The sequence below is a fragment of the Microcaecilia unicolor genome, chromosome 1 (genome assembly GCF_901765095.1).
Source record: "Microcaecilia unicolor chromosome 1, aMicUni1.1, whole genome shotgun sequence".
NCBI classification, from domain to species: domain Eukaryota; kingdom Metazoa; phylum Chordata; class Amphibia; order Gymnophiona; family Siphonopidae; genus Microcaecilia; species Microcaecilia unicolor.
The window spans coordinates 312,128,616-312,154,741 of NC_044031.1; the positions used below are offsets into that span (position 1 = coordinate 312,128,616).

At 44.0% G+C, this 26,126-nt stretch overlaps 1 protein-coding gene across 1 annotated transcript in view; it reads right to left on the reverse strand.

Moving 5' to 3' along the window:
* The window catches only part of LOC115473410 (voltage-dependent T-type calcium channel subunit alpha-1I-like), a 935,734-nt gene extending 910,176 nt beyond the window's left edge, over window positions 1-25,558 (reverse strand). The window contains 2 exon segments of the mRNA XM_030208356.1: window positions 21,189-21,322; window positions 25,454-25,558. Of these exon segments, the coding sequence (XP_030064216.1) occupies window positions 21,189-21,322; window positions 25,454-25,546 (227 nt within the window). The 5' untranslated portion in view covers window positions 25,547-25,558.
* Between the last annotated feature and the right edge of the window lie 568 nt (window positions 25,559-26,126).

The window sequence follows — 26,126 nt, forward strand, 5'->3', positions numbered from 1 at the left end:
CAAAACCCCCCAAAACACGTGGCTCCCCGCTGCATCCCTGAAAAATAAACATACCTTAAAAAAGGATCGGGAGGGGGCAAAGGCGCTCTTCAGAAGCGTCCTGTATGGACGGCCTTGCCCCCCCCCAGATTGCCGCTGTTCCACGCTTCCGCCCTTCACTAAATTAAAAACTGAAAATAAAAAGTTAAACTTTAGCAGCGCCGGGCCCCCCTCCCTTCCTGTGTTCATCTTCTTCTTTTCCCAACACTGCTCCACCTCCCGCCATCCTCCGCCCCTTGCTCCGCCCCCCCCCCGAGTTCGTCGCCGCCGTTCCCCCCCTCCAAAGGAAACTTACGTCAGAAGAAGGCGTGCACATGAGGAAGAAGGAGAGAGATGTCGGTGGAGGCAGAAGGGAGCGACGATCCGTTGTTTCATCTCGTGCAGCGCCTTCACACAAAAGTGAGAGGCCCTGCACGGCCGGTAAGGCGGAGGGGGGTCCTTTGGAGGGGGGGTACGGCGGCAACGAACTCGGGGGGGCGGAGCAAGGGGCGGAGGATGGCGGGAGGCGGAGCAGTGTTGGGAAAAGAAGAAGATGAACACAGGAAGTGAGGGGGGCCCGGCGCTGCTAAAGTTTAAGTTTTTATTTTCAGTTTTTAATTTAGTGAAGGGCGGAAGCGTGGAACAGCGGCAATCTGGGGGGGGGGGCAAGGCCGTCCATACAGGACGCTTCTGAAGAGCGCCTTTGCCCCCTCCCGATCCTTTTTTAAGGTATGTTAATTTTTTTAGTAATGCAGGGGAAAGCGGGGAGCCAGTGTTTGTGGTGTTTTTATTTTTTTTTCTCACTTTTCATGTTTAAACATGCCAGCTTTGATTTTTCTGGCACAGGGGGCAGAGGGGAGATGACAGCTCAAGCCTTTACGACTAGTCTGACCACACGTTAAATATGTTGCAGAAAATGATTCGGTTTAATCGTCGGTATTGTTAGTGCATCCCGAATCGCCCACATTACAATGGTAGTTACTCTGTTTTCGTTAGCTGCTTGCTTCGTTGGAAAAAGGCCTTTAATGCATGCAACGGTTGGGAATTTCGTTCGTTAAAGGGTTGTTAGAGGGTCGTTAAGGTTTAGTGCATCTAGTTCACAGTATGGTAGTAAGATTCAGTGCAATGCAGGAAAGGGTAGCTGAATGCTGCTGTGCAGCCAGTTCATGCAGAAGAGAAAATAGGGCTTCTCTTCCATTTTACCCCTGACGCAGCCTGAGGGCGAAACGTGGCCACGTCGGGTAACTTGTAATAAACCACTTCTTCTGTTACCCTCCTGTTCTATTTTTTTGTCTTTTTTGATCTGCTTTTTTTCAATTAATTTTCTACTACATGATGGCAACCAAGGCTGTGCTGTTCCTGTATCCTCTTTTGGCCAGGTTATCCCCATCTTTTGAGTCTGAACCAGAACTAGGAATAGAAATATCACAGAGACATAGGATTCTAACATATCAGGGTATGGGAAGTGTAATGCACCTAATATATACCCCATTCAAGCTTATTATTAGCTGTGTTTTCCATTCTAAATTAGCTGATTGATGTCACTGTGAGAGTCAGGGTATTAGAAAAATGCACTGTTCCATTAAGAAAGAAGAAGTCTGGGCATCATTGAGCAAAATAAAGTTTGGCATTGAGGAATAGCCTAGTGGTTACAGCAGCAGGACAAAAGCCAGGGTTCAAATCCCACTGATACTCCATGTGAACTTGGGCAGATCACCTGACCCTCCATTGCCTCAGGTACAAACAGACTTTAAGCCCTCTGAAGACAGAGAAATACCTAGCACACGTGAACATAACTCACCTTAAAAACTACTGACAAAGGTTGAGCTAAATCCAAATAAAAAAAAAAAAGCTGCCATTAATTTAGGGGCCTTTATATACCTCTGTTCTTTTGGCAGCACTGCTACATCTTTCCTTTGTAATGTCATCACAGAGAATTGTGTTATCATTACTATGATTTTCACTTACATGATGTGTGCAGCACTTGTACAGGGACAAACGCGGGGGGGATTTTCAAAAGCATTTCTGCAGGTAAAGTAGTGCTGTATAAGGGTAATTTATAAACCACTAGTAAAAAAGGCCCGTTTCTGCCTTTGATGAAATGGGCCCTAGCCGGCACCGGACTCCCTTCCCCTCCCCTTACGGTTGTGTCCCTGGTGGTGTAGAGGTACCTGTTCGGTCGGGGCAGGAAAGAAAGACCCCCTCTTTCCTGCCCGTAGCGGTGCTGGTAGGTGCCTTGCTGTATCGTGTGGGATTCCGGCTCTCAGCGTTTCAAAATGGCCGCCAAGAGTTGAAGTCTCACGAGGCAGCTTCAACTGTCGGCGGCCATTTTGAATCGCCGAGAGCCGGACTCAGACACGATGTTGCTGGGCAGCTAGCAGCAGTGCTCCGGGCCAGGAAACTGGGGATTCCTTCGTTCCTAGCCGTGCGAATAGGTACCGCTAGACCACCAGGGTCAGGGGCGTAAGGGGAGGGGAGGTGACAGGGGGAAGGGAAGGTGATGAGGGGAAGAGTTTGCTACCGGGTGCGGGGCGGTACGTTGAAAGGGGCGGTGCGATGGAGCAAAAGGGGGCAGGGTGATGGGCACGTCGTCGGCTGCAGGTATTTTTTGGAAGGGGAGGAGTAGGGAAACACGCTGTGCGCGCATACAACGTGCTGCGATGTCAGACTCTGAACTGGATTCAACGAATCAGCAGCGTTACTTACAGCATGGCCACGGAGGAGTCGAAGGAAGACAAAATATGAAGACTGCGGGTCGGACCTCGGCTGGCGGGGGTTGGGGCCCCCCGCCAGCAAAGGTAAGCAGCGGGGGAGGGTTGATGGCGGGGGGGGGGGGGGTTGGAGAGAGGCGGCGGCGGCGGGGGGGGGGGGGAGGGAGGCAAAAATGTGCCCCCCCTCTCTGGCTCTGGCCCCCCTACCGCCGGATTCCAGATACGCCCCTGCTCAGAACGTTGAGGGTGCGTTTTATTATAGTAGATTTTCACATGGAAAATGCCATTTTCCATGTGAAAATGGTCTCTTCTAAATTTGGTCATTCGTAAAATTATGCACACTGCAAGCCAGCATGTACCTTTTCTGTAGGCATGCATAGTGCCAGAGCCAGTAGGGCAAGGGTGCTCCATGTAGGTCCTTGAGGGCCGCAACCCAGTCAGGTTTTCAGGATTCCATAATGAATATGCATGAGATCTATTTGTATACGATGGAGGCAGTGCATGCAAATAGATCTCATGCCTATTCAATGTGGAAATCCTGAAATCCTGACTGGGTTGTGGCCCTCGAGGACCATGCACTAACCGATTAGCACAGAACACACCCACTCTCTGCCTCCAGATCCACCCCAGCACTAAAAAATACATTAAATTTTTTAGCACGTGGGTAGTGTGCACACATGCAAAGATTACCAGAGGATTCCTGAGTATGCCCCCGCGGTAAGCTCTTTTTTGATGCAGTAAGCACGTGTTAGTGCTCACCACAGCTTAGAAAAAGGACCCCTAAGTGACTGTGCACACACACAGACACACAAACACACAATTATTTTGAATATTCACTAGTATGCACACAGAGAAAAGTATGCACATGTGTGTGCTCATTCATAAAAGTATGCCCATACCCCCAAGTTCTATAAATGGCACTTTAAATTGTATATGCAAATTTCGGCATTCACCCAATTTGCACATGCAATTTAATTGAACAAGCCAATTAGCACCAATAATTGGAATTTTCACAAGCAATTACTGGTGCTAATTGTTTTTTTTTTCTTTTATTTGCATTTCAATTTTACAACAAAGATAAATCCTTGACAAGAAATTCAGATTAATAGTGCTAATTGGTTTTAATTAAAATTTAAGTGCCTAAATTTACATTCGGGATCACGCATGGGTCCAAAAATAGGGCGCAGGAATTCCCAGTTCTTTTGAACTCAGCACCACTTGGCAACAGTGATATAATAATAATAATTAAAAAAAAATAGAAGGCCTGATATTTAAAAGGATTTAACAAGGCAGGTTAAATCCCACCAAGTTAGCTATCCAGCAATATTCCGCAGCATTTAAGTTGTTAGTGCCACTGTGCCTCGAAAAAAAGACAAACGGTTATCTTTAACTTCTGCTGTCAACTTCTCCATTGAAACTGTCTCTCAAATTTATGTAACCCACTCTGCTTTCATGGATACTTATGATCTTTTCCAGTTCTTGACCTCACATTGTGCATTAAGCAATACACTTTTAGCTATTTGTTTACTTCGCAAAAGCAGATTAGGTGGATCTATATCCAATAAATACACTCCTAGATCTACTTGAATTTCAGTACCCAGGATAGATGGTCATGGCAGTGGTGTAGCCAGACCTCGACATGGGGGGGGGGGTCCTAGAGCCCAAAGTGGGGGGGGGGGCACATTTTGGCCAGCCTCCCCGCCAGTGTTGCCAGGTGGGCGGTTTTACCGCCCAATTGGGCGGTTTTCCGCGACCCGCCGCGGGAAATTTTTGCCCGCGGCGGGTTGCGGTTTTTTGGGCGGTTTTTAGGGCTTCCGGGCGGCTTTTTGGGCGGCTTTTTGATTTTTTTCGGCCGCGGGGGGCGGGGTTAGTGACGTTTTTGGGCGGGGTTAGTGACGTTTTGGGCGGGGCCGATGACGTGGGAGGCGGGGCCGATGACGTGGGAGGCGGGGCCGATGATGGGGAGGCGGGGCTGATGACGGGGAGGCGGGCCCGATGACGTGGGAGGCGGGGCCGGTGACGGCGGGGGCGGGGCCGGTGACGCGGGGGTGGGGGTGTCAGGGGCGGGGTTTGTGTTTGGGCGGGTTTTGGGCTGGTTTCTGGCCTGGATTGGGCTGGAAAAAAAATTTCTACCTGGCAACCCTGCTCCCCGCATGCTGCCATCTCCTCACATACCTTGACTGGCGGGGATCCCTAACACCCGCCAGCTGAAGCACTTGTCCAGCGCTGGTCTCTGCTCCATTGCCCTGCCCTGCTCTTCCCCTCATGTTGTGTGCATGCTTGTTTCAGTGAAACTGAGCACGTGCATCACACATGCTCAGTTTCACTAAAATGAGCATGCACGCGACATGAGGAGAAGAGCAGGGCAGGCAACGTGGCAGAGAGCCGGAGACCAGTGCTAGACAAATGCTTCAACTAGCAGGGGTTGAGGACCTCCACCAGCCAAACCAGGGGCCTCAGCGCCAATTTGGGGAGGCCTAGGCCCCCGTGGCCCGCCGTAGCTATGCCACTGGGTCACAGTGCTCATTTTCAAAGCAGATAGATTTACAAAGTTACATATAGGAACTTATAGAGGCATACATATGGGTGGTCCTGGGTGGGCAGAGGCCCACCCATTCTTGACTCAGGCCCAGCCAGCAGCAGCACCCCACATCAACATCTGCCCGCCTGTCACTGAACCATTGGCCATGACCCACCAGACAGGAAATGATGAAAGCAAGGGCGGGACCCAACCAATGGAAGCCTGCAGGGCAGGCAGAAATAATTGAATCACTGTAGGCTTCGGGGATGCCTGTAAGGTACACCAGGGAGGGACGGGGTTCAGCAACGGATGGGCAGATGCCGGAACGCTGCAGAGGAGGAGAGATATTGATGTGGGATACGTGAAAAAAGTCTATAATTTTTAAAAATATCTCAGGGGGGGGGGGGGGGTGACTGTAGAGTGCATTGGAAGGGCCCATCTAAGTTAGATCTGGGCTCATCCAAAATACTGGGTCTGGCTATGCCACTGGGAACTTATGTAACTTTGTAATAGGGTTACCATTTTGTGTCCTGTGAAAAAGAGGACACATGTCACGCCCCCTAACCCGCCCCCGCCAAGCCTCATGCTCCGCCCCTGCCACGCCCCCTTCAGGTCCTCGTTCCGCCCCTATTCCCCGCCCCCCCGTCACATAGTCCCCTCCCCTCCCCCGTCACATACCCCCCCCCCCCCTCACTTACTATCTAGCCCTGGTGGTCTAGTAGCGTCTTCTCTTCGGGGCAGGAAAGAGCCCCCTCTTTCCTGCCCGGAGCACTGCCTGCCCTTGCCTGCTGCATCCTCCTCGGTCTGGCTGGCCATTCAAAATGGCCACCGAGAGTTGAAGCGGCCTAGCGAGAGTTCAACTCTCGGCGGCCATTTTGAATCCCCAGCCAGACCGAGGATGATAGACAGGGGAGGCAGCGCTCCGGGCAGGAAGGAGGGGGCTCTTTCCTGCCCCGAAGACGTCACTAGACCACCAGGGAACATGGTAAGGAAGGGGAGGGTACGGGAGACCAGACCCACGGCGCCGATCGCCCGCCCACACGCTCACCGCACGCACCTGCCCGCACCCGCGCCCACGTTTGTCCAGAAATCCGGACAAACGTGGGCGCGGGCAAAATCCGCCGGACGCCCCGGACATGCCCTCAAAAAGAGGACATGTACGGGGAAATCCGGACGAATGGTAACCCTACTTTGTAAGGCTATGTGCTTTGAAAATGAGCCTCCATATGTACTGATCCTACCACAATTTCTCTAACAAAAACAGCAAGATCTCAGGGCACTGTTTAGGGATTTTTTGTGAAGTTACAAAAGATCAAATTAACACTCAGTTGAGTTCGAACTCTTGTGAGGGATTAGAACATGTAAAGGTATATTCCCATATTTGGGTTCAAAAACAGTCTGTTGATCCTACTTACCCAGACTTTTTCCCCAGTCTATTATATACCTCTGAACAGTCGACCTAGCATATAGTAACAAACAGCTAAGAGGTCCTTTTACGAAAATGCGTTAAGAAATGGTCTTGGTGTGTTTTAATGCTGTTCTTTCCTGCATGTTAAACTCGTTTTAACCCAGTCCAAATATAGGGCTTCTTCCTTTTTTATTTTTGCAGGTTCCATGCTTTGTCCATTAGTGCACAAGACCTGCCAAAATATTAATGTAGGAGTACTTACTGCCTTCTATTTACTGCCCCCAAGTTGTCCGCATTATCCAGTTAGTGCGCACTCGTGCGAACGCACTAGCTGGATAACACTTCCACACTCATTTTTTTGCCTCACACACTCCCTTCTGAAAAAAATAGCCAAAAATAAATATGCAAAGTAGTACAACATGCTCTAATGTGTTTTGCAGTAAGCCTTTTTTCCCATGTTAAGCATGTGTTAGTGCTTAACACTGTTCAGTAGAAGTGCCCCTATATTGACTAGAAATTAATTTTTTCACCCCTCCACCTACAAATAATTCTGCACTACAATAGATTCCCTTAATAGTTTCTGTTTGTTCCCCAGGAATCAATACAAAATGCTACATTTGACAATGCTGAAAGAAAGAAAGATGAGTGAACTCTTAAATTAGATTTTAATTCCTCTGCTGAAAAAATAAACAAGGGGTTCAATATAAAAAGCAATTTGACTGGCTAGAAATGGCTCATGGCAGGTTAAATTGCATGTGTGGGGTTATCTGCTAATATTCAGCGATACTTAACCAGTTATTGCCCCCAAATATCACCACAGACCACTAAACTGAGATCCAGCTATTTTGCGGGAATCTGCATTTATGACGTTAACCGCTGATAGTCAGCACTTAACCACCTAATTTAAATGACACACTGGACTGCATAAAACATGTGGTGTCACTTAGGTGTCCTTTTACTAAGCTGCAGTAAAAAGTGGCCTATGGTAGTGTGGGCGCATGTTTTTTGGCGCATGCTGGGCCACTTTTTACCACTGCTGGGAAAAACGGCTTTTTAAAATGGGAGCAGTAAATGGCCATGTGATAAAACTAAAAGTAGTGTGTGGCTATTTACTGCCTGAGCCCTTACCGCCACCCATTGGCCTAGTTGTAAGGGCTCAAGTGCTACATACACGGTACTCATGCAGAGCACACTAATGTGGTCACATTACTGATTACTACAGGGAATGCACCCAGCTAGGCTGATGGCATTGGCATTTAAAAAGGAGATAGAGTAGCTTCTGAACTAGAACCTGGGGGAAGGCTGACCATTGTTCAAAAGCGCATTGTTTGGAACAATGTATCTTTCAAAGATATCACCAAAACAGGGAAGATAGGATATCCCGATAGCGAGGTTACAATACAGACCATAGAAGACCAGCCAGCTTATTTTCGAAAGAGATCGCCGGCCATCTTCCGACACAAATCGGGAGATGCCCGCAATCTCCTGAAGTCGGCCAAATCGGTATAATCGAAAGCCGATTTTGGCCGGCTTCAACTGCTTTCCGTCGCGGAGCCGGCCAAACTTCAAGGGGGCGTGTCGGTAGGATAGTGAAGGCGGGACGGGGGTATGCTCACCAGATGGCCGGCTTCGCCCGATAATGAAAAAAAGAAAGCCGGCCTTGACAAGAATTTGGTCCGCTTTATTTGGTCCCCTTTTTTTAGGTCCAAGTCCCAAAAAAGTGCACGAACTGCCCAGATGACCACCGGAGGGAATTGGGGATGACCTCCCCTGACTCCCCCAGTGGTCACTAACTCCCTCCCACCCTCAAAAACCTATTTTTGCCAGCCTCTATGCCAGCCTCAAATGTCATACTCTGGTCCATCGCAGTAGTATGCAGGTCCCTGGAGCAGTTTTAGTGGGTGCAGTGGACTTCAGGCAGGTGGACCCAGGCCCATCCCCCCTACCTGTTACACTTGTGGAAACCCATTGTACACACATGTAGGTGCCCCCTTCATCCATTAGGGCTATGGTAGTGGTGGATAGTTGTGGGGAGTGGGTTTGGGGGGGGGGGTTGGGGGGCTCAGCACCCAAGGTAAGGGAGCTATGTACCTGGGAGCAATTTGTGAAGTCCACTGCAGTGCCCCCTAGGGTGCCCGGTTGGTGTCCTTGCATGTCAGGGGGACCAGTGCACTACGAATCTTGGCCCCTCCCACGACCAAATGCCTTGGATTTGGTCGTATTTGAGATGGCCGGCTTCGGTTTCCATTATGGCTGAAAACCGAGGCCAGCCATCTCTAAGTGCGGCAATCTCAATGTGTTCGATCTAAATGTTGAGATTTGGCCAGCCCTAACCGTATTATCGAAACGAAAGATGGCCGGCCATCTCATTTCGAAAATACGGTCGGCCCCGCCCCTTCACGGTGCCATCCTCAGAGATGGCTGGCCTTACAGATGGCTGGCTGCGTTCGAATATGCCCCTCCACGTGTCTTTAAAGAAAAAGCAGACAAAGGTTGCAAATTAACACTGCCAACTGCTGAGCAAGATGTAAATAGGAACAACAAACATAGTTTGAAATGTCTATATGCGAATGCCAGAAGCCTAAGAAATAAGCTCTTTGAGCAGGGACTGTCCTTCTATGTTTGAATTGTACAGCGCTGCGTAACCCTAGTAGCGCTTTAGAAATGGTTGTTGTTGTAAGATGGGAGAGTTAGAATATATTGCACTAAATGAAAAATTAGATATAATAGGCATCTCTGAGATCTGGTGTAAAGAGGATAAGCAGTGGGACACTGTCATAATAGGATACAAATTATATTATAGTGATAGGGTGGATCGAATTGGTGGAGGGGTAGCATCGGAGGTGTACTGAGAGTGGGGCGGTGGGGGCGGACTGCCCCAGGTGCAGATCAAAGGGGGGTGTTCCGCTCCCACTGCTCCATTGGTCCCTGCCTTTCCAACTTCGGCACCGTGTACCTTTCTGTAGGCAACCTCTGCCGCTGCGTCTCCTCCCATGTGGCTCCTCTCTCTCCATCCCTCGCCACCTTCCTGTGCAGCCTGCACCTTCCTGCGTACTACAAGTTTGATCCGGTTCCACCACAGCAGCTAGACTGCCATGTGGCAGTTCTGGAACAAAAGTGGTGCAGTCGCAGTGGCGGTATTCATTGCTAGGTACACTGGAGGATTGGGCCACTTGGGGTCTCCGACGTCTCTCTGCCCCAGAGAGATTGGTTGCTCTGTCCTGTGGCTGCCGACTCCACCCGTTTGAGTTCTTGTCACTTCTCATTCTGGAGCAGAACCAGCACCCACAGGTAATTAGGCCCTGTAGGGCGCGATTTTAATATTTTAATTTTATTATTCTGCCTTCCTCCTTGGCTTTTTTTTCCTTTACTTTTGTATTGCTGCTGCTAGTTTTGAGCAGGAGCAGCATGTAGCATGGGGGTGGACGTGAAAAGGAGAGAGGGGGCCAGGCCCGGGGACAAGATAGAGCACTGGATGATGGGACTGGGAGAGGGGGGCAGATGCTGGATGGAGGGGACAGAGAGAGGGAGCAGACAATGGTGGAAGGGAATGAAAGGGCAGATGCTGGATGGAGGGGACAGGGGGGCAAAAGCTGTTGGAAAAAGGGACAGAGAGAGGGAGTAGACGCTGCTGGAAAGGGACAGAGAGAAAGGGAGAAGACGCTGATGGAAGGGAAGGAAAGGGCAGACGCTGGATGGAGGGGGCAGACACTGGATGGAAAGGGGCAGAGAGAGAGAGAGAGAGAGAGAGAGCAGACGCTGATGGAAGGGAGGGAAAGGTCAGATGCTGGATGGAGGGGGGCAGGGGGCATACGCTGGATAGAAAGGAACAGAAAAGGGGATAGACACTGCTGGATGGAAAGCGGCAGAGAAAGGGGGTAGACACTGCTGGATGGAAAGGGGCAGACGCTGGATGGAAAGGAGCAGAGAGAGAGGGTAAACACTGGAAAGAAAGGGCAGACAATGGAAAGGGGCAGCGAGAGAAGGCAGACAATGGATCCGGATGGAAAGGGGCAGACGCTGGATGGAAAGGACAGAGTAAGGAGCAGATCAGGACAGCAGAAACCAGTGACAACAAAGGTAGATAAAAAAAGTATTTTTCTTTTTTTGCTTTAGGATAAAGTAGTATTATTGTTTTAATGAATATTTATAAATAGAAAATGGAAATAAGGTAATCTTTTTATTGGACTAATTTTAATACATTATGACTAACTTTCAGAGACCAAAATCCCCTTCTTCATGTCAGGACAGGATACTGTAACAGCAGTATACTGTACTGACCTAGGAAAGAGGTTTTGGTCTCTGAAAGCTAAATGTATTAGTCCAATAAAATGGTATTATCTTATCTTCCATGTTTGTTTTATTTCTATTTGTTAATTTGTAAAGTGGTGATGGCATTTGTTAGTTTTTTTTTCAAATTTACATCTGCTATCTTTACATCACTATCACTGTTTCTGCTTCTGTGGAGTTGCATTGTATGCAGAGTCTGACTTCTAGGGGCTTCAGTTTAAATTTTCTCTACATATTTCTATTTTTAGTTTGTGCTTATTCTATATTGAGTTAGTGTGTCTGTGAAAAAGAAATGGTTTTCTGTTGTCACTGCTTACGCAGGATTGACGATCTGTACTATTCTGACTGGTTTAGGTTTACAATAGGGGTTCTACTGCTCACTGCAATGTTTAAGATGCTGCCTTTTCCTAGGTACACCCTTGTTGTGTGCCTCATAGAAGTTGCAAGTGCTTATGGTATGGTAGAATTGCTCTGTAGGTCATGAGTGACATTTGTTGGGTTTTATATTGACAGTACATCTAGTACTAGATTTTGAATTTTGGATTTAGATTTTGGTACAGTACGTATTTTCCTGTTTCCTGGAGAGCTTACAATTTAACATAACACACATAACAGCTACTCTTATATACCACTGCCACCTCACAGTTCTAAGCAGTTAACAATTAAAAGAAGCTAGAATATATATCGAGGAATTACATAAAATACAGATTAAATTAAAAGGGGGAAACGTACAATTCAATTAACTAACACAGCTTCAAAAAAGTAAAGTTTTTAAAGAATTTCTAAAATCATTGTAATTATAAAAAAGTAAAAGACGGTTAGAAATCTCCATTCCTATTTTAAGCTGCTTGACTACATTAATGTAATTAAAAAGTATCAATCCTTTACTTTTCCTAATTTTGTATTGTGATATTTATTTTATGTTTGTTTTTACAGGCATGATTACATATGCAGGTTTCAATAAAAGAAAATGTTCACTATCTGTCTGTGTTTCTTTTCTGACTATTTATCTCAGTTCATGATTACTAATGATATTTTTTCATATGGGGGGGGGGGGGGGGGTATTAAACAATGATCAGCCCTGGGTGTCAAGTATGTTAGCTACGCCACTGGGTAGCATTGTATGTTAAGGAGGGCATTGAATCAAATAGATTGAAAATGCTGCAGGAAACAAAGCACATCTTGGAATCCCTATAGATAGAAATTCCATGTATAAAGGGGAAAAGGATGGTGATAGGCATGTACTACCATCCATCTGGCCAGGATGAACAGATGTAGAAATGTTATCAGAAATTAGGGAGCCTAACAAACTAGGGAAAACAATAATGGGTGATTTCAATTACCCTGATATTGACTGGGTAAATATAACAACATGGCATGCTATGAAGTAAAATTCCTTGACGAAATCAAAGCCTGCTTTATGGAGCAGCTGGTACAGAAGCAAACAAGAGGAGGAAAAATTCTAGCCTTAGTTCATAGTGGAGCGCATGATCTGGTGCAGGAGGTAATGGCGCTGGGATCGCTTGATAACCGTGATCATAATATGATCAGATTTGGTATCAGCTTTGGAGTAAGTACACACAGGAAATCCAATATGATAGCATTTAACTTTCAAAAAGGAAACTATGATAAAATTAGATAAAAGGAGCAGCTGTGAATGTGAAGCAGTGAAGGTCAAAAATATACATCAGGCGTGAATACTGTTCAAAAATATCATCCTGGAAGACAGGCCAATATATTCCATGTATTAAAAAAGTAGGAAGGAAGACCAAATAACAGCTGGCATGGTTAAAAAGTAAGGCGAAGGAAGCCGTTAGAGCTAAAAGAAAATCCTTCAGAAAGTGGAAGAAGGATCCGACTGAAAATAATAAGAAACAGCATAAGGAATGGCAAGTCAAATGCAAAGCGAATAGAATGTTGGGTGTTATTAGGAAGGGTATGGAGTCCAGGTGTGCGGATGTTATAATGCCGTTGTATCGCTCCATGGTGCGACCGCACCTGGAGTATTGTGTTCAGTACTGGTCTCCGTATCTCAAAAAAGATATAGTAGAATTGGAAAAGGTACAGCGAAGGGCGACGAAAATGATAGTGGGGATGGGACGACTTTCCTATGAAGAGAGGCTGAGAAGGCTAGGGCTTTTTAGCTTGGAGAAGAGACGGCTGAGGGGAGATATGATAGAAGTGTATAAAATAATGAGTGGAATGGATCGGGTGGATGTGAAGCGACTGTTCACGCTATCCAAAAATACTAGGACTAGAGAGCATGAGTTGAAGCTACAGTGTGGTAAATTTAAAACGAATCGGAGAAAATTTTTCTTCACCCAACGTGTAATTAGACTCTGGAATTCGTTGCCGGAGAACGTGGTATGGGCGGTTAGCTTGACGGAGTTTAAAAAGGGGTTAGATAGATTCCTAAAGGACAAGTCCATAGACCGCTATTAAATGGACTTGGAAAAATTCCGCATTTTTAGGTATAACTTGTCTGGAATGTTTTTACGTTTGGGGAGCGTGCCAGGTGCCCTTGACCTGGATTGGCCACTGTCGGTGACAGGATGCTGGGCTAGATGGACCTTTGGTCTTTCCCAGTATGGCACTACTTATGTACTTATGTACTGATAAGGAAGGCAAAGAGAGACTTTGAAAAAAAGACTGTGTTAGAAGCAAAAACATATAGTAAAAAATTTGGGGGGTATATTAAAAACAAGAAGCCAGCAAAAGAATCGGTTGGACTGCTAGATGACCAAGGAGTAAAAGGAGACCTCAGGGAACACAAAGTCATAGCGAGGAGATTAAATGAATTCTTTGCTTTGGTCTTCACCAAGGAAGATTTGGGAGAGATACTGTGACAGAAATGGTATTCAAATCTGATGAGTCAGAGAAACTGAATGAAATCTCTATAAACCTGGAATATGTAATGGGGCAATTTGACAAATTGAAGAGTAAGAAATCACCTGGACCAGATGGCATTCATCCCAGAGTTCTGATAGAATTGAAAATGAACTTCCAGAACTATTGTTAGTAATATGTAATTTATTTTTAAAATCAAGCATGGTACCAGAAGATTGGAGGGTGGCCAACGTAATGCCGATTTTTAAAAAAGGTTCCAGAGGGGATCCAGGAAATTATAGACCGATGAGCCTGATGTCTGTGTCGGGCAAAATGGTAGAGACTATTATAAAGAACAAAATTACAGAGCATATTCAAAACCATGGATTAAGGAGGCAAAGCCAACATGGATTTAGTGAAGTGAAATCTTGCCTTACCAATCTACTACATTTCTTTGAAGGGGTGAACAAACATGTGGATAAAGGTGAGCCAGTCGATATTATGTATCTGGATTTTCAAAGGGCATTTGACAAAGTACCTCATGAAAGACTCCAGAAGAAATTGGCAAGTGATGGGTTAGGAGGCAGTGTTCTACTGTGGATTAAAAACTGGTTAAAAGATAGAAAATAGAGAGTAGGGTTAAATGGTCAGTATTCTCAATGGAGAAGGGTAGATAGTGGGGTTCCCCAGGGGTCTGTGGTGGGACCGCTGCTTTTTAACATATTTATAAATGATCTAGACATGGGATTAACTAGTGAGGTAATTAAATTTGCTGACGACACAAAGCTATTCAAAGTTGTCAAATCGCAAGAGGATTATAAAAAATTACAAGAGGACCTTACGAGACTGGGTATCCAAATGGCAGATGGCGCTTAATGTAAGCAAGTGTAAAGCGATGCATGTGGGAAAGAGGAACCCAAATTATAGCTACGTAATGCAAGGTTCCACATCAGGAGTCACTGAGCAGGAAAGGGATCTAGGTGTCATTGTTGATACATTTAAACCCTCTGCTCAGTGTGTGGAGGTGGCTAACAGAGCAAATAGAATGTTAGGTATTATTAGGAAAGAAATGGAAAACAAAAATGAGGATGTTATAATGCCTTTGTATTGCTCCATTGTGCGACTACACCTTGAATATTGTGTGCAATTCTGGTCACCGCATCTCAAAAAAGATATAGGTGAATTAGAAAAGGTACAGAGAAGGGAGATGAAAATGATAAAGGGGATGGGACGACTTCTCTATGAAGAAAGGCTAAAGTGGCTAGGGCTCTTCCGTTTGGAGAAAAGACGGTTGAGGGGAGATACGATAGAGATCTATAAAATAATGAGTGTAGTGGAACAAGTAGACATGAATCGCTTGTTTACTCTTTCCAAAAATACTAGGACTAGGGGGCACGCAATGAAGATACAAAGTAGTACATTTAAAATGAATTGGAGAAAATATTTCTTCTCTCAACATGTAACTAAACTCTGGAATTCGTTGCCAGAAAATGTAGTAAAAGCAGTTAGCTTAGCATGGTTTAAAAAAGGTTTTGATCGCTTCCTAAAAGAAAAGTCTATAAGCCATTATTAAAATGGACTTGTGGAAAATTCACTGCTTATTTCTAGGATAAGCAGCATAAAATCTGGGATCTTGCCAGTTACTTCTGACCTGGATTGGCCACTGTTGGACACAGGATGCTGGGCTTGATGAACCTTCAGTCTATCCCAGTATTGCAATACTTACGTTCTTATTTTCTACTGTGGGAAACAGCACGCACCAACTTCAACATTACTACAGAGTGGGCACGGTAACTGGGTGGTAGTGTTGATTTGGCAAGCACTACAAGAATGGTAGCCCTACCACTGCTTTGTAAAAGGACCCCTCTGGTAATTAAGTGCTGAATATCACACTTAACCGCATAAGAGATAGTTGGCTGCATAAACCCGGACATTCAATGCAAGTGCCTGGACATGGCCTGGCATAGAATATCTGGGAATAACACAGTGGTGGCTACAAAAACACTCACTGCTGCCAGCTAAATATCTACCCCAAAGTTTTTAGAGGGTTTTTTGTCAATTTCTACCATAAAAGGTCACATTTCTTTTCTATACTGTTGAGATAAAAGTGACATGGAAGGAGACATCATAGCTGACATTTCCAACCAGTGACAGATAGTTTGCCATGGTTATGGTATAAAAGAATGTTCCAAAGGGGACCAATGAGGAGGAAAAATATCATTAAAGGAAAGTGCCAATAAGCCTCGAGAGTAAACCATATCAGCCTCTACATAAACTCACTGTAGCAAAGTTTGGGCCTCTTTACAAAGCCGTGCTACCAATTCTCGGTGCGGCAAATGAGAGGAAACCCATTCAATTCCTATGGGCTTCCTCTCATTTGCTGCACGGGAATTACTAGCACAGCTTTGTAAAAGAAGCCCTTAGCCTGTACCAGAAAAATAGTGTTTTTAAATAAGCATGTTGATAATAAATATTCACGTATATTTGGAAGGCCAAACCTCCAAGCTTTCTTGGGGTGATCAAGATGTTAAATCTGACTCTAGGGTTCTTATTTTGCCAAATAACTGTAGGAAGCCAGAAGCCATATTTGTAGTGTCTAGAGAAAAGATCCCTGGTAGATTAATAGGGAGGGCATTAAATAAAAATATCAATCTAGGAAGGGCTAGCATCTTAATTGTGTTTATCCTTCCTAGGTAAGATATACTGTAGCATAATCTCTCTAACTACCAAGTCTTTCTTCATACCTCATAATTTAAATCATACAGATTTGGCAAGTTCTAAGAAACTCAACATCCAGGTATTTAAATTTTGAGATTGAAATTGGGAAATATCAAGGATCATGTCCATAGCAATTTGTTTCCCACAAGGCACAAGTACTGATTTTGAATAATTAACTGTATATCCAAAACATTCTAAGAAATGTACTGGCATCTGCAATGAAATTCACCAATCATAAGAAAAAGCAAGTTGTCATCTTCGTACATGGAGACTGTATGTGTACTGACATCTATAATGATCCCTTAAATATCTTTAATGCTATGCACGAAGGGTATGTAGCCCCCAATTTTTCATTTTGTCTAGTTTCCCATATCATCAATGGGAATTTTCATTTTTGCTTGGAACAGTATCATCATTAGTACACATTCTTCCAGAAAGTGCACACTATTTACAGCACAGGAAAAAATCCAAAATTGCAGGTTTTTTTTTTGTCATTTTAGGAAACAAAAACAAAACAAGATATGACAAATGTCAGTGATATTTCTCATAGTGTTACTTTGTCACAAAGCCTTCTTTACATCAAGGGAATTGATTCCAAAGCTCCCATCATGATCATAAATACAATGTAGGATGTTTATCAATCACCTTATATTGGGGGGGGGGGGGGGGTCTTCCACGATGCCACAGTAGCATTTTTAGCTTGCTGTAGAAATCAGCTGATGGTAAATGCCGAGATGCCCATAGGAATATAATGGGCATCTCAGCATTTATCGCCAGCTGATTTCTACCATGAGCTAAATATGCTACTGCAGCTTAGTAAAAGATCCCCATTATCTGCACCATATCGTCCTTTAATAAATCCTGAGTGATCTGGATGAATACTCTTTAGGATATAGTTTTCAAAGGCTTAACATTTTGATAAAGATTTTACAATCAATGTTTAATAAAGAGAGAGTGACTTCAAAAAAAACACAGGGCTTCTTTCTTGCTAATTTGCACAATGTCAAAACTTAATATGCAAGAATCAATGAAATTGGTTATCTATAAGACAAATTTAAGGAGGGAAAAAACCTCAGATACTCAGTAAGCTTTGTAAAAGGGCCCCTAAGGAAATTAGCCCTTAAACCTTCATTTAAAGTTCTGACGAAAAGGAGCACTTTCATGAAGCCTATGCATGCCCCCAGAGCTGGTGCAAAAGCCAATGGAGAAATTTTTTAAAATAAGTTTATTCCTATTATAAAATGGAAATACACATATAAATGTTTGGTCTATTCAAACCACAGTCAAACAGGCCCCTTGAAACTTCTGCATCCTGGCCACAAATGTGTGTAAATACTGTTGTTGTTGTTTTTAAATTGCCCTATACTTTTGTAAATGCTGCTATTCTTGTGTATACACTTTCATAATATCCTTCATAGTCTGAAATGTAAATATATGTTGTTACAGATCCATCTATTCATATTTAGTGATCATTGAACAAACAAACTGAATTAAAGAAAACTTCACAGCTATTTATCTATTAAACATCTAGCTAACTGGTAAAGGGGCCCTTTTATAAAGCTGCAGCAAATCATGGCCTTAACGCACACTTAAGTGGGTCTTTCCACTACGCTAAGGCCATTTTTACTAAAGGGGTAAAATGGCCGATTTTCAGATTTTTCAGCTAATAGCCAAACACTAATTTTCCCATTAGCACATGGCCCCCTACCACCACCTATTTTGCAGGTGGTGCAGACTCACATGCTAAACCTGTGGTAATTGGTAAGCGCGCAGCAGTGCCAAGACGCTAACCGACTTAAATAGATGTGCCCACTCTCCACCCCAGGCACACCTCCTCCGTGAAAAACTTTCTAAAATATTTTAGTACGCAGTTTGCATGCGCACATTCAAAAATTACTGCAGGACACCTCAGCATGTCGAACAGTAGGCCATCTTAAGCTGCAGTATCTTTGTAAAAAGACTCCTAAATCTTTTTGAGTTGTAAGAAGGAAGAGGCTGTCCTACCCTGGTTAGGCCCCTAGAGGGCGTAGTTCCCCTAAAATGTCCAGGGAAAAGGGCTGGGTGAGTTGCTGAAGGGAGCCAGAAAGGGGAGGTATAGCTGGAGGTCGCTAGGACCGGGGCGAGTCCTGGAGGATAGCTGGAGGTCGCTAGGACCGGGGCGAGTCCTGGAGGATAGCTGGAGGTCGTTAGGACCGGGGAGAGTCCTGGGGATAGAAACAGGTGCAGCAGGTTATGGGCTGGGTCCTGTTTGGCTATTAACTACTTATACTCCTCCTGAGTTGTGAAGAGAGGAAGGAGAGCTGGCAGCTGGAAAAGAGAGCTGGTAACTAAAGCAAAGAGGAATCCCCATGAGAAGTACTGGCTGTGCCCTTTGGACTGGTGGTAGAACTGGGTGTTCCCAAGAAGGAAGCTGGCTGGGGGAAGAAGGCCCTAGAGTGCCAGGTAGAAGAACTATGGGTTCAAAGAGGTACTGTGTGTCCCAGCTGAAAAGCCTGTGTGTCTAGAACAGTGAAGAGGTACTGTGTGTCCCAGAGGAAAAGCCTGTGTGTCTAGAACAGTGAAGAGGGACTGTGTGTCCGGGGACTCTGTGTCCGGGGACTGAGTTAGTACTGAGCCCAAAGGCCTGTGCGAGAGGGCTCAGGGGGAAGAAATCTATGGATATTGAACTGTGCAAGAAGAAATGTTTGAAAGGGAAGATTGCACTGAGTATAAAGAAATGAAATGTTAAGCTGGAAGAACGGTTTAAGCTTGTGAAAGTGTTTTAAGCTAAAAGAAGTGTGCCACAGAGGCTGGAATAAAGTTGTGTATGAAAATAGCCTGATTGGTGAAACCTGACTATGTTTGCTTTTTGAGAAGCAGGTCACCCTGAGCAGAAAAGGGTGGTAGATTAATTTGCATAAATCTGCATACTGAGAACCAGCTCACCCTGAGTGAAAGAGGGACCTGGGATCCTGAGGTGGGAGCTTCATCATCATCACAGTAGCCTCATCATTTTCACAGAATGCACTAACTTGTTAAATTTTAACCAGACAACTGTAAGGAAGGCAAGAGGTGTTGTGGGTTGTGATTATTAAACTGAACAGTGCCAAATGTTCACTGCTAAGGGCCAGATTCTATATGGTGCGCCTAGAGATCCGTGCCGAAGTCCAGGCATATTCTATAATAATGTGCATAATTTAATTATAATTTAATTGGCTTAACAAGCTAATCAGCATATTTAACAGCACTAACTGGCAATAATTGGAATTTACGTTCAGAACTCGTTGAGCAGATTCTGTAATGAACTGTGCCTACATTCTAATGCGTGCAGTTCAAAAGGGGCATTGCTATGGGCGTGGAAATGGGCGTTTTGTGGGCGTTTCAAAATTTACACGCATAGTTATAGAATATGGCCCAGTGTACATAAATCTATGTGCAGGGATTTACGCCACATTTCCGTTGGTGTAAATGGACATGCATAGTTTTAGGCGCTGAGATATCAACTAAGTGTATACTATATACCATGCCTAAATTAGGTGATGTTTATAGAATACGCTTAGGCGGAAATGTTTACCACATGGATATTTTAGGCACCATATATAGAATCTGGCCCTTTCTGACTAACAATATCCAGGTAAGTAGCAGGTATAACTTAACCACCTATATTCAGCAGTGCTAACTTAAATTATATTTAAAAAAGGTATCAGATTAACAAGATAAGGCACTGCTGGATTTTGACTCCTAAACATTTACCTCCATCTGCCTAGAAAGAAAGTAAATCCTAAAGTTTTCCCCAGCTTCCATGAACATCTAAAATATCCCTACACCAGACTTGAGTTATTAAAGGGACTTTTAATTATTCTTCCAACGGCAAAACTGTAGGAAAGATTTAAATGAGGACAACTGTAGATAGGATTAATAGTTTCCTTTACTGGTGAATTGGCCACAAATTTAAGAAGTGGTTAGAAACATTGAAAATGACAGCAGATTAAGGCCATATGGCCCATCCAGTCTGCCCATCCATATCATCCACTATCTCTTCCTTCCCCTAAGAGATCCCACAATGCCTGTCCCATGCTTTCTTAAATTCAGATACAGTCCTTGTCTCCACCACCTCCACCGGGAGGTCATTTCACACATCCAGCACCTTTTCCCTAAAGAAGTATTTCCTTAGATTACTTCTGAGCCTAGCCCCTTTTAACCTCATGTTATCTCCTCTCATTACCCTAGAAACAATCTACTGTATGTATATAAGAAAAGGAGAACTTTTTTTTACAATGTACTATATTTTTCTAATGTTACTAACGAGAACCTTCACTCTGTTTTGCTATCCAGTTATCCCTTGCCATGGAACATTCAAATGTCACTACACAAAGCCTCTATGCCATTGCCACAATTTGTGTCACACTGTGCTCAGTAGAATCTACTTGTTCTGCTTTGAACGTTCATGAATTGATTTTATAGAACTTTCACAACATCACAATAGGAAATTAATTATAGAGCAGAGAAAAGACTAAACATGCCATCTTCCTTTTCCATCATTTTCCTTTGATGGCACAGAAAGACAACAAATTCAAAAGACCTGCTGCAAACCCCAGCCAATGACAGACTTTTAGGACAATCTCATGTCTCCGTATGTGACACCATAGACCAGTTCAGTTGCTCCATAATTCTGGCTGCCTTAGCAAGGAAGAAAGCATAAAAACTGGATCCTTACCCAGCCATGACGATGAAGAAGTCCAGTCGATTCCATGTGTCACCAAGGTAGCACTTCTTCCCAAAGATCCCCAGGGCTACCATCTTCACTACCATCTCCATGGCAAAGAAGATGAAGATGAAATCATCAAAAACCTGAGATAGAGTGAATACGAGGGAAAAAATGAATAATTTTAGCAAGAGCAGACATTTTAACTTTAGGCAGGATCATTTTGGAGCAGGTCCTCCAGGATGAGAAGCCTGTTTTTAGGCTATTTTATAAAAACACCTCTATGTCTTCGTAACATTGCTCCAGAAAAGCTGTAGAAATAGTAGCTGAAATGAAGCTGCAGACATTTACACCTGCTTGAGAGCAGGTATAAATAAATGTACGTGCATAAACTACATGCATATTTTATCCTACAAGCAGGCATAGTCAGGGCAGTGTGACTGACTCATACTTTATGAAATATGCACAAAAACTGTGACTTTGTCTGTGCTCCACCGAAAACGCAGCTCCAAATTTATCTACACCTGGCCTGTGTTCTTGTCACTGAGCATACACTTGTGGGGTGATTTAATAAGAGACATTTTATGCACCTATTCATGCATATATTTATTTATTTTATTAATTTATATGCCGTATAAAAATCTAAGGGGTCCTTTCACTGAAGTGCGCTAATGGATTTAGCAAGTGCGAAAGTATTAGTGTGTGTTAAGTGCCATGCAGCCCATAGGTGTACAATAGGTTGCATAGCATTTAGCGCACACTAATTGGTAGTGCGCACTAGCGCCTGTGTTTACAAAGGCGCGCTGTAGGTCCATTAATGTTTTTAATGCACGTCAAACACTAACGTGCCTATAGGAATATATTGGCGTGTTAGCGTTTAATGCACCTTAACTTTAAAGGCACGTTAAAAACGCTAGTGTGCCTTAATAAACATTCCCCTAAATATACTGGCACACCCTATAGTAAAAACATACATAAAATAAATACAAAACCACATATCGTAAACAACGTACAACAAAAAAAAAAAAATAAAACGGTGAGCTGGAAAGTCTCACATAAAAAAAATGTCTTTATAAAATTACCTATTTAAAACATTGTCACGTAAGTGCTTTCATTTAAGTTTCTGACCATGCTACATAGATAAATTCTAATGGAAGGGCCAGAGCATTTTGGGGATGGGTTCTACATTTATCCACAAATAGCAATCCTAAACTTTATACAGACAACTTGGGACCACACATTCATCACTTTGACAGACATGGAGACAATGGCTGAATACATGCATAAAGATAAACAGTTACACTATCCATATATCTTTATGTGGGTAGTACCTCGCTGAATTTCAGCCCTATATTTCTACCCATTGCATTCTAGGGCATACACAACGATGATTTTCATCTAGGCCATGCCAGACCACTGACCTGGCACCATTTGTTACTGAGCAGCAATATTTCAACTTGCCCCTTTTGTCCCATTGTAGCTGGAGTGGAATTGGAACCCTCTGCTGGCTCCAATCTTGTATCCCCCCCTTTTTTTTTCAGGAAAAGACCACTGGACTTACAGGCCTGAAAACAACAAGCCCCAGGAAACTCTAGGTATAAGGTTCTTCTTGACATATCTTTTTGTCTTTTTAAAATGGGTACTTTGTAAGAGGTATAGCTCAGATTTTCTCAACCTGGCCTTGTGTTGTTTTATATTATTAAATTAGAATCCCATGGCTTTGGTGCCTCATGTTCTCCATCTCAAAAGTGAGCAAGGAGTAAATAACCACAAAAAAGTTGTAAGATTAGGATCTATTTACTAGAACCTGGAGGGGCATTTTGAAAGGACATCCAAGTCAGAATAGGGACATTCAAATCAGAACATCCCAAATAGACGTCCATCTCTCATGTATTTTTAAACAGGATACAGCCTGATTGAAAATATGTGCGATGGACATACATGTAGCCAAGTGGTTAGTGCAGTGGACTGTAAACCAACTGAGTCAGGTTCAAATCCCACTCTTTTTTCTTTTTTTGTAATTGCGAGCCCTCCAGGAGCAAAAAAAAAAGCTACTGTACCATAGGAGCCAACTTTTCAAAATTATTGGGGTGCTAAGCCCAATGGAATTAACCCCTCCCTGGACACATACAGGGAACTTTCTCAGTATTGGGGGTGCTCAAGCACCCACAGCACCCATAATTGCAAAGGTGAGAAAATGTGAAAACCAGTGTGCGGGGAAGTGAAAAAAGCAAGCATCCCGGTAATATTGATGCCCCAGCTGTCGGGGGCCGCCTGGCTTCTGCTGGCCTCTGCTTCCCGAACTGGCTTGAGCCCTCTTCATTATGCCCCTCATCCAGTACCGCTTCCTCTACAATGGAACGGACTAACAGCTGATGAGCTCTTTCCTCCTGACAAGCTTCTCGGCCACTCTTAGCTTGAGACCGCCTTCTGCACTGCACTACCTCCACCTTCACTGTTTTGTCTACTGGAGTACCTGGAGAACAGTTCCTAGCCATGATGGGAAAATCTTCATCGTTATCTTCTGTGTCTCGGCGAGTCAAGATCTGATTTTGACCTATTTCTCTTTCCTTTCTTTTCCCTACCTGCTGCTCATTTGCTTAATTTTTGTATTTATTCTCCCTTCCCTTTTGCCTTCAACTGTCATTGTACTTCTTTTCTTTAGTTCATTGTAAGCCGCTTTGGGGCTGCATTCCGTGGCAAAAAGCGGGATATAAATGATCTAAAATAAACAAATAAATAGAGTCGGCTCCTATGCCTGAATGTACACCACTTCCATAGCTTTTAAGCTTGCAGGCAATGTTCCATCTAAGCAGAGCACATGAGCGATTGCTCATATATTTTAGGAGCGTCACTCACAGATTTTACATGGTTGCTCATAAAAATGTTTTTTTTGTGTGTGTGTGCTATATACAGAAATGCATTGCTAATACTGGCGCTCAAAAATTGTTGGTTTTTAAAACTTGTTGCTCACACGGAAAAAAACTTTGCACACACCAGGCCACTCCTTAAAGGAAACATTGCTTGCAGGTATTATATATTTAGGTACAGTAGGTATTTTCCTATTCCTGAAGGCTCACAATTTAACAAAAAAAAAAAAGGGGGGGGGGGAGTTGAAATAGGACTTGAACCTGGGTCCCTTGGTTTAAAGTCCATTGTACTAACCAGTAAAATCTACTACTCAGACCTGGTTCGTACTTTGTTAAGAATGCCTATAATAACTGAAGCTGTCATAGAGCCTGGTATCCCTTTCAGTCTCACTTTCAGGGGAGAGGGAGGGGGACAAGCGTGTAAGTGAATAATTGGCAATCATAAGCAATTAACTTTCTCTGTGCACCATGGGAAAAGAGCAGAAGATCTTAGTCCAGTTCTAAAGGAACAGCATGCCCAGATTCCTAAAATTATCACCACTGACATACTAACACAATTCAACATGGGCTCCTGGCTAGTCACACATTCAAGCCAGAAACCCGTGTTGAAATGCACATATAGGGGCCCTTTTACTAAGTCACGGTGGGCTCTACGCCCATGCACTGCACTCTCAAATGAGACTACTACCAGGCCAGCGCACCCTCAGATTTGGCGTGTGCCCATTGCGAGTGGACAAATTATTTATTTATTTCCTCCTATGTACGCCGGTTCTGGTGGTAATCGGCACGCGCTGACCGGTCCCCACACATGTAGCGCGTGAGCCTTTACTGCTAGATCAATGGGTGGCGTTAAGGGCATAGGCTGGTTTTGGGCACGCGCTGGTTTCATTTTTGCCGCAGGCCCTTTCCCGTCCCATTAAAAAAAGCCCTTTTTTATAGATATGTTAAAAACTGGCCCGGCACACGCCCAATATATGCACCTACACTACCGCAGGCCACTTTTTACCGCGGCTTAGTAAAAGGGCCCCATAGTGTTGGGCTTCTGTTTGTTTGATTTGTTATTGCCCCTGCTTTGAGAATTAGGGGACCAGAAGACATTGATTAAAGCAGGTACTGTCATAGTGGAAATGCAGGTATTGAAAAAGCAGGAAATCCTGAATTCACCTCTAGAAGTGACACCCAGCCTCCCTCCACTGGTAAGGCAGTGTGCGAGGGATGCCAGTTCTACTACTTCTTGTGCTTTTCTCTGGGTAAATACAGGACTTCATTTTCTTGTACCATCAACAATACATGCACTTTGGACAACAACAAATGTTTCTGCGTTCAATAATAAATACTAACCAGAGCTGGTTCAGTTTTCTCTATCTCTCTCTCTCTCTCTCTTTTTCATCTAAGTTTATCTCTTACCTGCAGAATCTGGCAGCGTTCAGATGAACAGTCAACATCTTCACAAGGCTGGAACATTCCAAGCGTGACACAGTTGAGAAGGATTACCATCATGCTGACACACTCGAACCATGTATGGGAGAAGGCAGTCAAGGAAAACCTTTTTCATTGAAAGAACTTCCTCTTCTTTAAGGAGATGGGGTAGATAGATAATGTTAGACAGCCCACCCTTAACCCTAGCCTGGCCTTCCTCTAATATACACAATTTGATATAGTACAATTAAGTTATAAATACCAGATGGAGAAGACAGAACAGTGCAATTTATCAGGTATGCCTCATTATCAGATAACCACCTAATGCAGAAGAGAACATAGATTGGGAGGGGAACTGGTGGGAAATACGCTTTACATATAGTGTGTGACTAGTTACCGTTTGTTAATTGTTTATGTGTCTAAGACAGGGCTGTTGATATCACCTCAAGAAATGAAGCTCGCTGCATTATGGTATTTGTCATTCAGTTAATACATGGTAAAGAACTTCTTATTGACTGGTTAAATTTTGTTAACACAGAGGCCTTGCAATTACAATGTGTTTAGCTGTGAACCTGTAAATATCTTAAGGCACTATAGTAAATAAGGACCCTTTATATTATTGTAAATTGAGCAGTTACATGTTATGATACTCTGATGGTGT